General features: G+C 41.1%; 1 protein-coding gene across 8 annotated transcripts in view; it reads left to right on the forward strand.

Moving 5' to 3' along the window:
• The window catches only part of Mark3 (microtubule affinity regulating kinase 3), a 96,124-nt gene that overhangs the window by 9,635 nt on the left and 71,470 nt on the right, over positions 1–15,019 (forward strand). For 7 of the 8 annotated variants that reach the window (XM_031357401.1, XM_031357398.1, XM_031357396.1 and 4 more), the window contains exon 2: positions 8,438–8,629. Coding sequence is in view for 7 of the 8 variants with exons in the window: in XM_031357398.1 (XP_031213258.1) it covers positions 8,438–8,629 (192 nt within the window). In the remaining variant the exon portion in view is untranslated. Of the gene's footprint in view, positions 1–883; positions 1,537–8,437; positions 8,630–15,019 lie in introns of those variants that run through there. The other variant, XM_031357395.1, reaches the window with a different exon arrangement.

Below are 15,019 nucleotides of genomic sequence, written 5' to 3' on the forward strand. Positions count from 1 at the left end.
TCATTGAATGTTACCTGCAGGCCTATTTTAAAACCTTTTTTGATAGTGGAATAAAGTGGATAAAGTCTTTATATTATTGGGGGCATTCCTTTTCCTGTATCTCCTCTTGGCTCATGAAGTGATCAGTTTTTACCCTGCCAGTCTATATCATGGCCTTCTGGAATAGCCATACTTGTGAGCTAATTAAACCTTTTATCTTGAGTTAATTATCTCAGGTATTTTATTATCGCAACAGAAGCTGACTAAGTAAGAGTCCAACTATTTAGTCTAAGATTCTTTTATTTGTTTTGTTTTTAGAGAGAAGGTTTTTCTGTGTAGCTCTGATTGTCCTGGTACTAGCTTTGTAAACTACCAGGCTATCCTCAAACTCAAGAAATTGGCTTACTTCTGTCTCTCAAGTTCTGAGATTAAAGGCATGCACCACCACACCGAGACAACCTAGGATTCTTTTGTTTTTGTTGTTTTTTTGTTTTGTTTTGTTTTGTTTTGGTTTTGGTTTTGGTTTTGGTTTTAGCTTTGGTTTTTTTCAAGACAGGGTTTCTCTGTGTAGCCCTGGCTGTCTTGGAACTCACTCTGTAGACCACCAGGCTGGCCTCAAACTCAGAAATCCGCCTGCTTCTGCCTCCCAAATGCTGGGATTAAAGGCATGCACCACCACTGCGTGACATTTTTTGTCTTGTTATTTCCTTTTTTTTTTTTTGAACAGCATTTCTCTGCGTAGCCTTGGCTATCCTGGTATGCTCCCTTTGCAGACCCACCAGGCTGGCCTTGAACTCACACTGATAGAGATTGGCCTTCCCCTGCCTCCCAAGTGTTGTGACTAAAGGCATGAATGTTCAGTGAGACTCCCACCCTAGGATTCTACTCTAGTAGAATCATTTAACTACTCAACTGTGGTTAATCTTTTTTTTTTTTTTTGGAGACAGGGTTTCTCTGTGTAGCCTTGGTTGTCCTGAAACTCACTCTGTAGACCAGGCTGGCCGTGGTTAATCTTGATACTCAAAATAGGAGGTGTTTTGTCTGTATTTCTTGTTAATAGTTTGGTAATTGCTTGTGGGTGGAGCCTGAATACTATGGGATTTGTGTTAAATTTTACATGAAAATTTGTTTTTGTAGCATTTAATATTAAATTTGTGTAAGTTAGCCCAAAGATTTTGATCCCAGGATTCTGTCTAAGCCATTCAGTATGCAGTGAGTACTTTATGACTGCACTGCCCCATACAGGAGAAGACGTTCTAGAATGAGAACCCTGTGAAGGAGCAGACCTAGAGCCAGTTCTCATTTGCCTACTGCTGGAAGACATAACCAGAAGAGGCATAAAAACCGGGCCAGCATCCTTCGCTGCGGACCTTTGAGGCTGTCTGCTGTTCTTTTCACGTTTTTGTCCTCAACTCTTCCTTTCCTTTATCCAGCCCTTGCCTGGCCTAGGCCTGTTGTGTTATTCTAGCTTTACTGGGAGACTTAGGAGTTTATTCTTCTCCTAAATCACCAGAAGAAAGAAGATAGTCAATGATAAAGTATCTTTTACACGTTATGGTAATGTATTCTAGTTTCCTTTCTCCTTATTATTTTGGTTTTCTTGACACAGGGTTTCTCTGTGTAGCCCTGGCTGTCCTGTGACTCACTCTGCACACCAGGCTGGCCTCGAACTCAGAGAGATCTGCCTGCCTCTGCCTCAAATGCTGGGATCAAAGGCATGCACCACTATTCCCAGCTTTCAGGTCTTTTTTGTTTGTTTTTTCGAAACAGGGTTTCTCTGTATAGCCATGGCTGTCCTGGAACTCACTCTGTAGACCAGGCTAACCTCGAGCTCAGAAATCCACCTGCCTCTGCCTCCCAAGCGCTGGGATTAAAGGCGTGTGCCACCACTGCTCAGCTACTGTGACCTTTTAATATAGCTCCTCATGTTGTATAACCCGTAACCGTAAAATTTTTCCGTGCTGCTTCCTAAATAATCTTGTTATGTTATGAATCGTGATGTAAATACCCATTTTCAGACAGTCTTAGGTGAGCCTCTGGAGGAGTTGAGGCCCACAGCTTGAGAACTGCCACTGCACAGCAATACTGACACATTTAAGGTTGGTCAAAAGCTCACTGTATTCATTATGCTTTCTCAGTTTCCTATGTTATACGAAAACGCCTTGACTGCAAGATTGCTCTGCTTATTAATAGTATCCCGAGTATCTGGAAAGAAATCATTTACCTATTATAGATGGCCAATAGACAAATATTTCTTGAATTACTGAGGTATAATGAGATGAATAATAGTGTAAGTCTGACAAAATACATAAAAGTCAGTTATCACTGCTAGTTTAAGGTCACTGTACCTTCTGGCTTTCACTCCAGTGAGATCACCTCCTTTCTCCTCCCTGACTTGAAACCTCACACAGCTTTCTTGTGTGTGGCTGGTGATTAATCCTTGCCTAGACTTGGGAGGCAAGTGTTCTGCTGCTGGGCCAGACCCCCACATTTCCTTCAGAGCATTTCTGTTTGTTTCAGTTTTAGTTATTGTTGTTGTTGTTTTTCTTTAAAAACAGGTTCTTATTGTGTGGCTCTGACTTTCTTGGAATGCACTACATGGACCAGGCTGGCTTTGAACTCACAAAGATCCACCTGTTTCTGCCTCCTAAATGCTAGAATCAAAGATGTGCACCACTACGCTCAGACTGATTTCTTTTTCTTTTCCTTTTCCTTTTTTTTTTTTTGCTTTTTTTGAGACAGGGTTTCTCTGTATGGCTCTGGCTGTCCTGGAACTCACTCTGTAGACCAGGCTGGCCTCAAACTCAGAGATCTGCCCCTAGGTGCTGGGAGTAAAGATGTGTTGTCAGCACCGCCAGGCCAGACTGATTTCTTAAATCGTGGCATGATGGAGAGAGGAGAATGGGCGTCTGAGGCTGTGACTGAGGAAAGAAGGGCTGAGTAGATAAAGTAGGGAGCTAAAGAGGAGCCTCAGGGCCAGCCTTCAATCTGTATAATCCTTATTTATAAAAAAGTGTAACATCATCTACCCCTCATTGTTGTAATGAAAGAAAAATGCCTAGGAAGTGCTTTTCATAGTCCACTCCAGAGTGTAGGGCTTCTTTAAATGTTGGTCCCACCTGAAGATGACTTCTGTAGTTTTTCTGGATAAAGTATTTCAGTGTAAAAACAGAGTAATCTAAAATCATTGGTTTTGTTATTGTCACCATTATTACTTATTAATTACTTTATTTATTTATTTATTTATTTATTTATTTATTTATTTATTTATTTATTTTGGTTTTTCGAGACAGGGTTTCTCTGTGTATCCCTGGCTGTCCTGGAACTCACTCTGTAGATCAGGCTGGCCTCAAACTCAGAAATCCACCTGCCTCTGCCTCCCAAGTGCTGGGATTAAAGGTGTGCGCCACCACCACCTGGCAATTTCATGCTGAGAATTGAACCAAGGACTTTACATGGGCTAGGCAAGCACGTTTTCTCTTTGGCATATCTAACTGTTCAACTATACAAACAATATCCAACCAGACATGTCAGGCTGGTCATTTGTTTATTTAGCAGTTTGACACCTGATGTATGCCAAGTTCTATGTACTGGTAATACTGACTCTAGAGGGGCTGGGGAGACGGCTCAGCGGGTAAGAGTGCTGACTGCTCTTCCAGAGGTCCTGAGTTCAATTCCCAGTAACCACATGATGGCTCACAACCATCCATAATGAGATCTGATGCCCTCTTCTGGTGTGTCTGAAGACAGCTACAGTGTACTCATATAAATAAAAATACATAAATAATATTTAAAAAATAAATAAATCTTTAGAAAATATAGACTCTTGAGATGACCCTGCTTTCTTGGAGCTCATCAAGTAGTGTTCAGAAGTGAAGCCTTGGGGAAAGAAATACAGGTGTGGCAGAAAGGACAGCCTAGTGAAAAAAGTAAAGATGAGACATTGCTATTGCCAGGTTCGGTGGTGCCTTTAAGCCTAGCACTGGGAGGCAGAGGCAGAGGCAGATGGATCTCTCAGTTTGGGGCCAGTCTACATAATTCCAGACTAGCCAAGCTTTTTTTTTTTTAAGTTTTTTTTTTTTTTAAAGATTTATTTGTTTATTATATATAAGTACACTGTAGCTGTCTTCAGGTGCACCAGAAGAGGGTGTCAGATCTCATTTGGGTGGTTGTGAGCCACCATGTGGTTGCTGGGATTTGAACTCATGACCTTCTGAAGAGCAATCAGTGCTCTTCCCTGCTGAGCCATCTTGCCAGCCCAAGCCAAGCTTTTATAGTGGATAGAGGCCCTATCTCAAAAAACCTGGGTGGGAGGAGTAAAAATTGCTACTAATCGTGATGTGTCTGGGGTTTAAAGCTGTTTTTTCAGTATTAGTGGCACATGAACGAGTTGTAGGAAGCAAACCATGCACATTAAGGGAGCTAGAGCCTTGCTGTCTGGCTTTGGTGTGTGAGGAGCTGAAGAGGCTGTATCAGAGAGGGCCGAGTGGGCTCTTAGCAGGGTGAGAGCAAATGCTAGAAAAGGAGGAGTGACGACTTTGAGATGAAGCCCTGATTGATTTAAAGTAAGGGGAGATGGAGAGGAAGGAGCAGTGGATGATTCCATAAATTTCTCTGTACAAGATAGAGATGAGTTACAGCTGAGAAAAAGTAGGATGTTAGGGAGTCTCCTTTCCCTATAGCAGATCACTTTAACCTTGGAAAGATTGATATTTTGAACAGTTTTTTTGTTGTTGTTGTTAAGTGTTGATTGGCTTTTGTCTAGTGTGTTTTGTTTTTGCTTGTGACTCACCCCGGCACCCAAGCTGGACTCTTCCGTCCTTAACCTTGCCAGGGCTAGGACTATAGACGTGCTGCTATACCAAGCTTTGGCCTGCAGTTCGTTGATTTATTTAAATGTATTTATTATACTTAACTTATTTCTTTCTTTTTTTTTTTTTTTTTAGATTTATTTATTTATTATATGTAAGTACACTGTAGCTGTCTTCAGACGCACCAGAAGAGGGCGTCAGAGCTCATTATGGATGGTTATGAGCCACCATGTGGTTGCTGGGATTTGAACTCATGACCTTCTGAAGAGCAGTCGGTGCTCTTACCCGCTGAGCCATCTCACCAGCCCCAACTTATTTCTTAGGTAGCTTGTAACGTGTACTGTGGTGTCTAAGTGGAGGTCAGAGTACAGCCTGTGGGGTTCCTTCTCTCCTCTCACCATTCCGTCGTGGTGAGCCTTGTCAGCTTTATCAGGCTTCCCAGCAAATGCCTTGAGTGGCTGAGCCATCTGGCCCAGTCCGTGCGTTGTAGGAACAACCCGGTGTTAGTAGATCTCCTCAGTGTAACCTCTGGAAATGTCTCTAACCCTAATACTAACTTATAATAGTGGGTCTAGAATGGGACTAAAAAATTTCTCAAACTGGGCAGTGGTGGCCCAGGCTCATAACCCTAAGCAGAGGCGGGAGGATCTGAGTTCCAGGTTGGACTGGTCCACAGAATTAGTTCCAGGATATCCAGAATCACATAAAGAAACTTTGTCTGGGAAAACAAAAATAACCAACTAAGTAAAAAAAAAAATTCTCTCGAAATTTATGCTTGTCTAGTTGCATCTATCCATCCATCTCTCTCTTTTTCTTTTCTTTTCTTTTTTTTTTTTTTGAGACAGGCTTACTATACAACTCTGGAACTTACTGTGTAAAGCAGTCTGGCCTCAAATTCACAGAGATCTGGATGCTTCTGCCTCTGAGCGCTGGGTTAAAGGCTTGTGCCAACATGCCCACCTATGTATAGTTGCTTTTTTGTAGAAGGAGTGCTAAACACTTTGAGAGGGTTATGAGAGACTAAGAGGATCCTGATTAACATCTCTTCTCTTAACATCTTTTGATCCTGCCCAACCCACCTTCCTAACTTCTCCACATTCTTTTCTCTTTACCCCACCTCCTTTTTTAAGATCCCCTTTTAAGATGCTGTGATAGAATTTAGGGCCTTGTACACACTAGGCAAGCACTCTACCATTGCTCTACATTTTTGGCCCTTCTTTCATTTCTGACTTTACCATCTTTTAGTTGATTAGATTTTAAAATCTAATTATTAATTTTTCTCAAAGTTGTATTTATGGTTAATACTTATAATAAATTCAATATGTTATCTCTTCTGGACTTTGGAATTTTCCTAACCTGAGATGTAGACCAGGTTGACCTTGGTTTGTGTCAGCCCTCTTTCTAGTTCTGGAACATACCTAGCTTAGATCTATTTTTAAAATTAAATTATTTTAAAATGTTTTTTGTTTTAGAAAACTTTTGTGCTGGGTATGGTGGTGCATGCCAGTAATTCTAGCAGTGAGGCAGCTGAGGCAGAAGGATTATAAATGGAGACCAGTGAGGCCATATAGTGAAAGCTGCCTCAAGATGGATAAAAATACAAATACGGTTTGGTTTATGCTGAGACAGACAGGCTGGCATGATTAGGAGGTTTGTGGCAACTCTACAGGTACTATTTATTCTTTGAATTGTTTGTTTTGATAATGAACAGCCTAGAGAGACCATTGACAGAGCACTTGGTGACTGTGAACACAAGGATAGACGGGAAAGACACAGAAGTCCTCTGTGAAGTTCTGCCTCCCAGAAGTTGAGATTAAAGTTGTGTGCTACAACACCAGGCCCTGTAGATGTTTTATAAAGTAAAAATTAACTTTGTATCTTTGTAAGTAGAGGAATAGCCACTTAATGTCACAGTTGGGCTTTGCAGGCTATTTTTAACATTGGGAAAACCTTTCCTATGAGTTAAGGATATGGTTTATTGTTTTCAAGACTAGACAAGGTGTATGGTATGTGTATTGTGTTATAAGGAAGAGACTAGAGGGTCTGATGCCTTTGTCTTGCCTCAAGGCCCCCTTGGACCTCCTGAGGCACTGCATACATGTGGTACACAGACATACATTCAGACAAAATAAGTCATGTACATAAATATTCTAAAAGAATTTGTAAAGCCAGTGGTGGTGGTGGTGCACGCCTTTAATCCCAGTGCTTGGGAGGCAGAGACAGGCGGATTTCAGAGTTTGAGGCCAGCCTGATCTACAGAGTGAGTTCCAGGATAGCCAGAGCTACACAGAGAAACCCTGTCTTGAACTCCCCCCACCCCCACCCCCCAAAAAAAATGTAGTTTGTAAACCTGGTGGCTTATTTGGGAGATACTGAAGTAAAACTCTCAACTTCAGGTTGGGAACATTTTTGTTAAGTTAAAATAAAACTTTTAAAAAAATACACACATATTTCTAAAGAAAGTTACTTACAACATTTAGCTCTTTTAATTGTTTTAGATTTCTTTATATGCTTAAAGTTTTTGCTTGAATGCATGTTTGTATACTGTGTGTGATTGATGTCTGTAGAGGCCAGAAGAGGGCATCAGATCCCCTGGAACTGGAGTTATAGATGGTTTTGAGCCAATATGTGAGTGCTGGGACTCAAAACCAAGTTCTATGCAAGAGGGCACTAACCATTGAGCACTCCTCCAGCCCTACACATAGCTCTTCTAACAACAACAAACACCAAAAAAAAAAAAAAAAAACAAAAAAAAAAAAAAAAAGAAAAGAAAAAGAAAAGAACAACAATCAACAAAAACCCCAAAAGCCCTAAAATTAAACTAGTTCATAAAATGAAAAAATTGATTGAATATAACGAGAAATGGATTTCTCACTAATTGTCTATTGGCCCCATTGTCATCACTGACTGGTGACATTAACATTCTGTTCCTTCCCAGACTGTGGTGATCATCAGACATACAGATGCTGTTGCAGAGAATGAAGCTCTGTTTTATATGATAGTCACTATTCAAAATAGAGATGTTCACTTGCTGACAGTGGGCTTTCATTGTAACAATTCTTCTTGCAAATGTCTAATTATCACCCTTAACCCACCAAACTTTACAGCTTAGTTAAGCTGGTCTACTTTAACTTAAATTAGCCTACAATTTTGCAAAAATCACCTAAAACAAACATATTTCATAAGAAAGTGTTGTATATCTTGGGTAATTTAATTGAATATCTGTATTCCACCCCCACCCCCCCAAAAAAAGGCTGGCTGCCCTGTAGTCTTGACCATCACAACCTGTTGGTGTTTTTAGACTGTTACACTGTGTATCAATGGCTCAGGAAAAAAGTTTTAATGCAAAATTAGAAGTACAGCTTTTCTGCTAAATGTACTCCATGAATGCACCACCATGGCACCACTGTGCCATGATGAATTGGAAATCATAAATTGGGATTGTCTCAGCTCTCAGAATGCCGACCAGATTGAGCTATAACACTTGATATGTCTCTTGTTTTCTTCTTAAATTTATATAACGTGCTTCGGTCCTTTAGGATTCAATGAAAGCCTTGATGTTTTGTTTCTAACCACTAGATGCTCCTAAAACTTGGCAGTACTGCATGTCCTCTCACTTCCTTGTTTTTGTGTACATTACGTTTCAGCACATTTCACATGGAGACGGGAGGCAAGAAGTCACCTCCCGCACTGGGCGCTCTGGAGCTCGGTGTAGAAACTCAATAGCTTCCTGTGCAGATGAACAGCCTCACATTGGAAACTACAGACTATTGAAAACAATCGGCAAGGGGAACTTCGCAAAAGTGAAGTTGGCAAGACACATCCTCACAGGCAGAGAGGTAAACTCTGTACTTGCTTTGCTGTGGTGTTTGTTCTGTTTTGAAGGACCAGGATGCAGTATTAACAACTGGGGAGTTAGTTCTGCTTTCTGTTTGCTGTAAATATACCAAGTGAATGATCTAACTTGAAAAATTAGAGCCTTTTAGTGGGAAAAAAAATCAATAAAGTTGTCTTGAACTGAATGTGTGCACTTCTGTATATAAGCCCATAAGCCCATGTTCCTTGAGGTTCAATTGTTGTCTGTCTGCGCAGGTTTATCCCATGGGTTTTCTTCCTTTCCTGAGGATTTCTAGTAGCCCATGTTGCCAGATTGTGCAGAAGGCACATGCTTTCCTAGCTTTTGTGATCTTGGCTATTTCCTCTCTGCACTCCTTACCAATGCTCACACAGTGACACCACAGAATTAACTTGTCTTTGCATCTTCTTGTATGGTGCAGGGCCTCTTCTTTGCTTTGGCAAGAGCTCCTGTATCTAGGTCTTGGCACCTGTTGTCTGCCTGAAGTCCTCTATCCTCCTGTGTCTGCCTGAAGTCCTCTATCCTCCTGTGTCTGCCTGAAGTCCTCTATCCTCCTGTGTAGGGATTACTTCTGAGAAATATTTAGCACATCCCTTTCCTCAAGCATTAGACTCCTTAAAAAATCCTGATATCTGCCGGGTGGTGGTGGTGGCGCACGCCTTTAATCCCAGCACTTGGGAGGCAGAGGCAGGTGGATTTCTGAGTTCGAGGCCAGCCTGGTCAACAGAGTGAGTTCCAGGACAGTCAGGGCTACACAGAGAAACCCTGTCTCAAAAAAAAAAATCCTGATATCTTCCTTATACAAGAGGGTTTATCTTACATTGTTTGACTTGTCTTTACCCTGATACTAAGTGTTATTTATTTAATAAATACAGATGACTATAATTGTGTGATTGGAAGATGCTTTTTAAAAAGATGTTCTGGGGGGCTGGAGAGATGGCTCAGCAGTTAAGAGCAACCACATGGTGGCTTATAACCATCCGTAACAAGGTCTGACTCTCTCTTCTGTAGTGTCTGAACACAGCTACAGTGTACTTACATGTATTAAATATATAAATCTTAAAAAAAAAAAAAAAAAAGATGTTCTGGTTGGATGTGGTATTGCACACCTTTGGTCCCAACACTTGGAAGGCAGAGACAGTAGGATCTCTTGAGTTTGAGGCAGGCCTGGTCTACCGAGTAAGTTCCAGGACAGTTGGGGCTATACAGAGAAACCCTTTCTCAAAAACAAAACAAAACAAAACAAATTAGTAAGCCTTCTAAATTCAACCAGAGGCTGTCTATACTTCTTAGAGGCAGTTATTCGTTTGACCATAACTTAAAATGCAGCCAAATGGCAAACAAAATAAAACCCACGAGGGTGTTGGCATCCACACAGAAAGTGGCCATGCTGATCAGGGCACATGGCAGGCTTCTAGCATCCCACTGGCTTAGAGAACATAGAGACGGAGAAGCGGTTAACAAGAGCCAGTTCTTTTTTCCTTTGCTTTGGCTCTGGCTGGCTTGGAACTTGTTATATAGACCAGGCTGGCCTCAACTCAGACATCTACCCACCTCTGCCTCCTGAGTGCTGAGATTAAAGTTGTGCATCAGCACACCCAGCAGGAGCACTTTCTGACAGACCTCTGCCACGTGCCATTTAGCTCTTCTAGATTTTGTTTTTGCTGGAACTTGAAAAAGTTTGGGGAAGCCCTGTTTACCCTAGCTGGAATCTTAAGACAGTAAAAGAAAATATGCCTCTTGACAGTTCCCAGTGCTAGTGCCTATATTCTCTGTGGAAATGTGGAGTCTCCTGCTTAGGATCTGAAAATACCCTGAGTAGGGGAAGCCATCCTTGTTGTCCTGGAGTGGAGTTTTCTAGAGATAATAAGCTCTTTTTTCTTTTCTTTTTTCTATGAACAGGGTTTCTCTGTGTAGCCTGGCTGTTCTGCAACCCACTCTATATACCAGGCTGGACTCCAACTCAGAGATTAGCCTGCCTCTGCCTCTGCCTCCTGAGTGCTGGAACTAAAGACCTGTGCCACCCAGGCCCATCAAGATGATAAATTTTTAACATAACAAATTAGTGTCTACTAGTCCTAGATGTTTGCTCCAGTTTCCCGAGGTTAGAGGTTAACAGACAGAGTAACAATGCTTGCTGTAGTCTGATCTACTGTGCTTACTTTTAGTGTAGTCTTTCTCTAGAAGGTGACCATAGTGACTTAAGGTTTTTATCAGTTTTTAAAAACCGTAGTCAAAATTATTTTTTGCTTTCTTCTTTCTGTTGTTTGTATGACCAGAATCATATATGTAAACATTATACAAGTTATTATGTGGAAAGCAAAAATTTTGTTTTTAAAAAAATTTCTCTATTCCAAGAGAATTTCTACACTTTTTATATAGACATTAACTTTTGGCTAAACAAAAAAGAGACTTGTGGGCATAATAGTGATTTCTATTAATTTGACTTTTTAATAGTAGTACTGTTTTTCTTATCAGAGTGTGTGTGAGCATGACCTTGCACAACACTTTTTCCACGAGTAAAGATTAGAGCCGTGCTTTCCTACCACTGTGGATTTTAGGTTTCAAATTCGGTTGTGCTTGTATGGCAAGTACTTTTATAAGTTGAGCCTCTCCCTAACCAAGTAGTAATATCTTTGGTTGGCAATGAACCTTGATCACTGTCTCTGGATTCCTGGATATCACATAGTAGTTACAGGCAGTGGAGTCTTCAGAGCACAGTGGGTCACACTGACTATCTGGGGTACTTCTAAATGTCTCTGTTATCAATACAGATAGATCCATAGTAAATAGGCTTTCCCTGTGTGTGAGCTTATTCAGGATGTAGGATAAGCCTGCCTGTGGTGGTATACACCTATAATCCCAGTATTTAGGAGGCAAGAGGCAGGTGGATCTCTGAGTTTAAGACCAACCTGGTCTACAGAGTGAGTTCTGGGAAACAGAATATAAGGTCATAGGAAAAAAGCTCTGGGTCAAAGTGGACAAATATTTGATATTGTATTAGACACGGTTAAGCCAGTTTTGAATAATCATCATATTACCCTTCAAAAATGAATGTCTGTTTTTCCACATTCTTGCTTATACTCTATAAGAAATTTTTGTTGATCTAATAGAATATCAGATAGCATTTTATTGTAAAATATAAATCATTTCTGACAATTTGGGAAGCTGAGAAGTTCAAGATTGAGGGACTAGATTTCTTGTATAATATCTTCCCCACCCTGGGATGACAGCTGAGTCCACTTCTCAGTTTTGGCCCAGTCACCATGACAGTGTCAATGGCAGTTAAATTTCAACATGAGTTGGGGAGGGCACAAACCTTACTTTAGGAACCAAAACATCCTTTTTTGTAAGGCTGTTATATTTTCTTATGTTTTGTCATTAATATCTTGTTTTACTTCTTTTTTGTGTGTGAGTATTTTAGTTACAGTATGTGCACTGCCAAAAGAGGGCTGATAAGATTTCCTGGAAATGAAGTTACCAGGAATGGGTGTGAGGTCCCATGTAAGTGCTGAGGATTTTTTGGTGTTGGATTTTTGAGACAGGGTTCTCCAGGAACTTACTCTGTAGACCAGGCTGTCTTCAAACTCAGAGAGCCACCTGCCCCTGCCCCTTAAATTCTGGGATTAAAGGTGTGTGGTACCATGCCTGTCTCTTGGCCTTTTGTTTTGTTTTCTTTTTTTGAGAAAGGGTTTCTCTGTGTAGCCCTGGCTATCCTGGAACTCACTCTGTAGACCAGGCTGGCCTGGAACTCAGAAATCCGCTGCCTCTGCCTCCCAAGTGCTGGGAGTGGGTCTTTTTCTTAAGGAGCAAGTGCTCTTAACTTTTGAGCTATATCCAATCCCCATTATGCATATTTTATTTCCTTTTTATATCCTTTATTTTTTAAAAATTACACTAAGTGTGTGTATATGTATATATATAGGAACATGTGTGCATAAGTGCCTATGTCATTGTTCACATGTAGAAGAGGACAGCTTGTCAGAGCTGGTTGTTTTATTTCCCCTCCTTCCATCATGGTTTTGGGGATTAGGGTTAGCAGGCCAAAGTACCTTTGCCCGCTGAGCTATCTTACTAGTCCTCATTTATTAATTTGTTTTTTTAAAGTATTAGTGATTTAAAAATCTTTGTATTTTGGTTGTCTGTTAGATCAGGTGTATGTGTGTGTGTGTGTGTGTGTGTGTGTGAGAGAGAGAGAGAGAGAGAGAGAGAGAGAGAGAGAGAGAGAGAGAGAGAGAGAGAGAGAGAGAGAGAGAGAGACAGAGAGAGAGAGAGAGAGAGACAGAGACAGAGAGAGACAAGAGACAGAGACAGAGACAGAGACAGTCAGAGACAGAGAGACTGATTGACTATATAACCCTGATTGGAACTTGCTATGTGGACAAAGCTGGCTTTCAGTTCAGTTATTCTCCTGCTTCTGTCTCCTAAGTACTTTTGGTTTCTAGATTTTTTTTTTAAAGATTTATTTTATGTATGTGAGTACACTGTTGCTGTCTTTAGATACACCAGAAGAGGGCATCAGATTCCATTACAGATGGTGTGAGCCACCATGTGGTTGCTGGGAATTGAACTCAGGACCTCTGGAAGAACAGTCAGTGCTCTTGACCATTGAGCCATCTCTCCAGCCCCTCTAGATGATTTTTTAAGATTTGTATTTGGAACTGGAGATATAGGTCAGTGGTAAGAGCATGGCCTTGGTCCAGAGGACCAAGCTTGTTCCCAGGGTCCAGAAGACCAAGCTTGTTCCCAGCAGTCAGGACACAGAAACTCCATGGCACCGTGACTCATGTGCACATACATAACACACAAAACTTAAATTAATAAAAAGTAAATCTTAAAAAAAAATTACAGCTGTGGTGGCAAAAACTTTTAGTCTCAGCACTCCAGAGACAGGCAGATAGAGTTCTGAGTTTGAGGCCAGCCTAGTCTACAAGAGTGAGTTCCAGGACAGCCAGGAATACAGAGAGACTCTAACTTGATGGAAAAAAATGATGTGTGAGTGAGTGAGTGAGTGAGTGAGTGAGTGAGTGAGTGAGTGTGTGTGTGTGTGTCTGTCTGTCTGTCTGTCTGTCTGTCTGTCTGTCTGTCTGTCTTTGTACTTATGTGGTTACAAGGGGGAAGCATTTCTTATTTGCATGGACTGTCTCTTTGCAGTCTGGGTCAACTCAGTTTTCTTAAACTCTCTTTAGGTCAGAGCTCTAAGAAGTGGGTTGTGTTTCTGTGTACAGGATATGGCCACCAAATTTGCCTTTGCCAGTTGTATGGCACTTTTTTTTTTTTACAAACACCCCCTTTTTTTTTTTTTTTAAGACTTACTTATTGTTATACATAAGTACACTGTAGCACCAGAAGAGGGCATCAGATCTCATTATGGATGGTTGTGAGCCACCATGTGGTTGCTGGGATTTGAACTCAGGACCTTCAGAAGAGCAGTTAGTGCTCTTACCTGCTGAGCCATCTCACCAGCCCCTGTATGGTACTTTTATGGGGACCCCTGACACTTATCCTTATCTCTTCTCTGGAAATATGTTTATCTAGATAGCGATCCTCTCTTCTGCCTGGAGAGGGTTGGAGACCAGCAGCTTATCCCAGTCACCACTAATTCCTCATTTTTTGATTCCGTCTCCTGCTAAACTCTTTAATCTTGAACCTGGGGCCTTACTGGTCTCCTTCATGCTTAGAGCCTCCTAGCCTTTCTTAGTAATACCAGCCAGTGGTATTTTCTTTTCGTGTAATTTCCTCTGCTTTCTGTCCATTCTGTCAGAAAACTTTTGAAATCTCTTTCTCATTTTTTGTCTTGTTAACATGTGCCTTCACATCTCTGTCCTGTTATTGCTAGCCCTTCCTACTTAACTGCAGTGTCTGCACTCTCTTCTCCTCGTGCCCTGGCCCTTCACTGGAGGAGACTTTAGCCTCATTTCCTCTCAGCCTCTAGTTCTTACCTATTTATTTCATTATCAGCTCTGGAGATTGAACCCACACTATTGTGTATACTGAGCGCTTTACCCCCAGCTCCTGACTCTAAACACTTATAAGCATTTACTGTTGGTTGTGACAATGGGCCTGAGGCATACTAAACTTCTGAGGCTTTAGACCGTTACATTTTTTAGCTGGATTTTCTTTTCTTTCCTTTTCTTCTTGCTTTTTTTTATTTTATTTTTTTGGTTTTTCAAGACAGGGTTTCTCTGTGAAGCCCTTGTTGTCCTGGAACTCACTCTGTAGACCAGGCTGGCCTCGAACTCACAGAGATCCACCTGTTTCTGACTCCTGATCATTGGGATTACAGGTGTGTACCGCTACCACCACAGCCCAGCTGGATTTTCTTTCTTTTTTCTTTTCTTTTTTCTTTTCTTTTCTTTTCTTTTTTTTTTTG

The sequence above is a fragment of the Mastomys coucha genome, unplaced genomic scaffold (genome assembly GCF_008632895.1).
Source record: "Mastomys coucha isolate ucsf_1 unplaced genomic scaffold, UCSF_Mcou_1 pScaffold6, whole genome shotgun sequence".
NCBI lineage: Eukaryota > Metazoa > Chordata > Mammalia > Rodentia > Muridae > Mastomys > Mastomys coucha.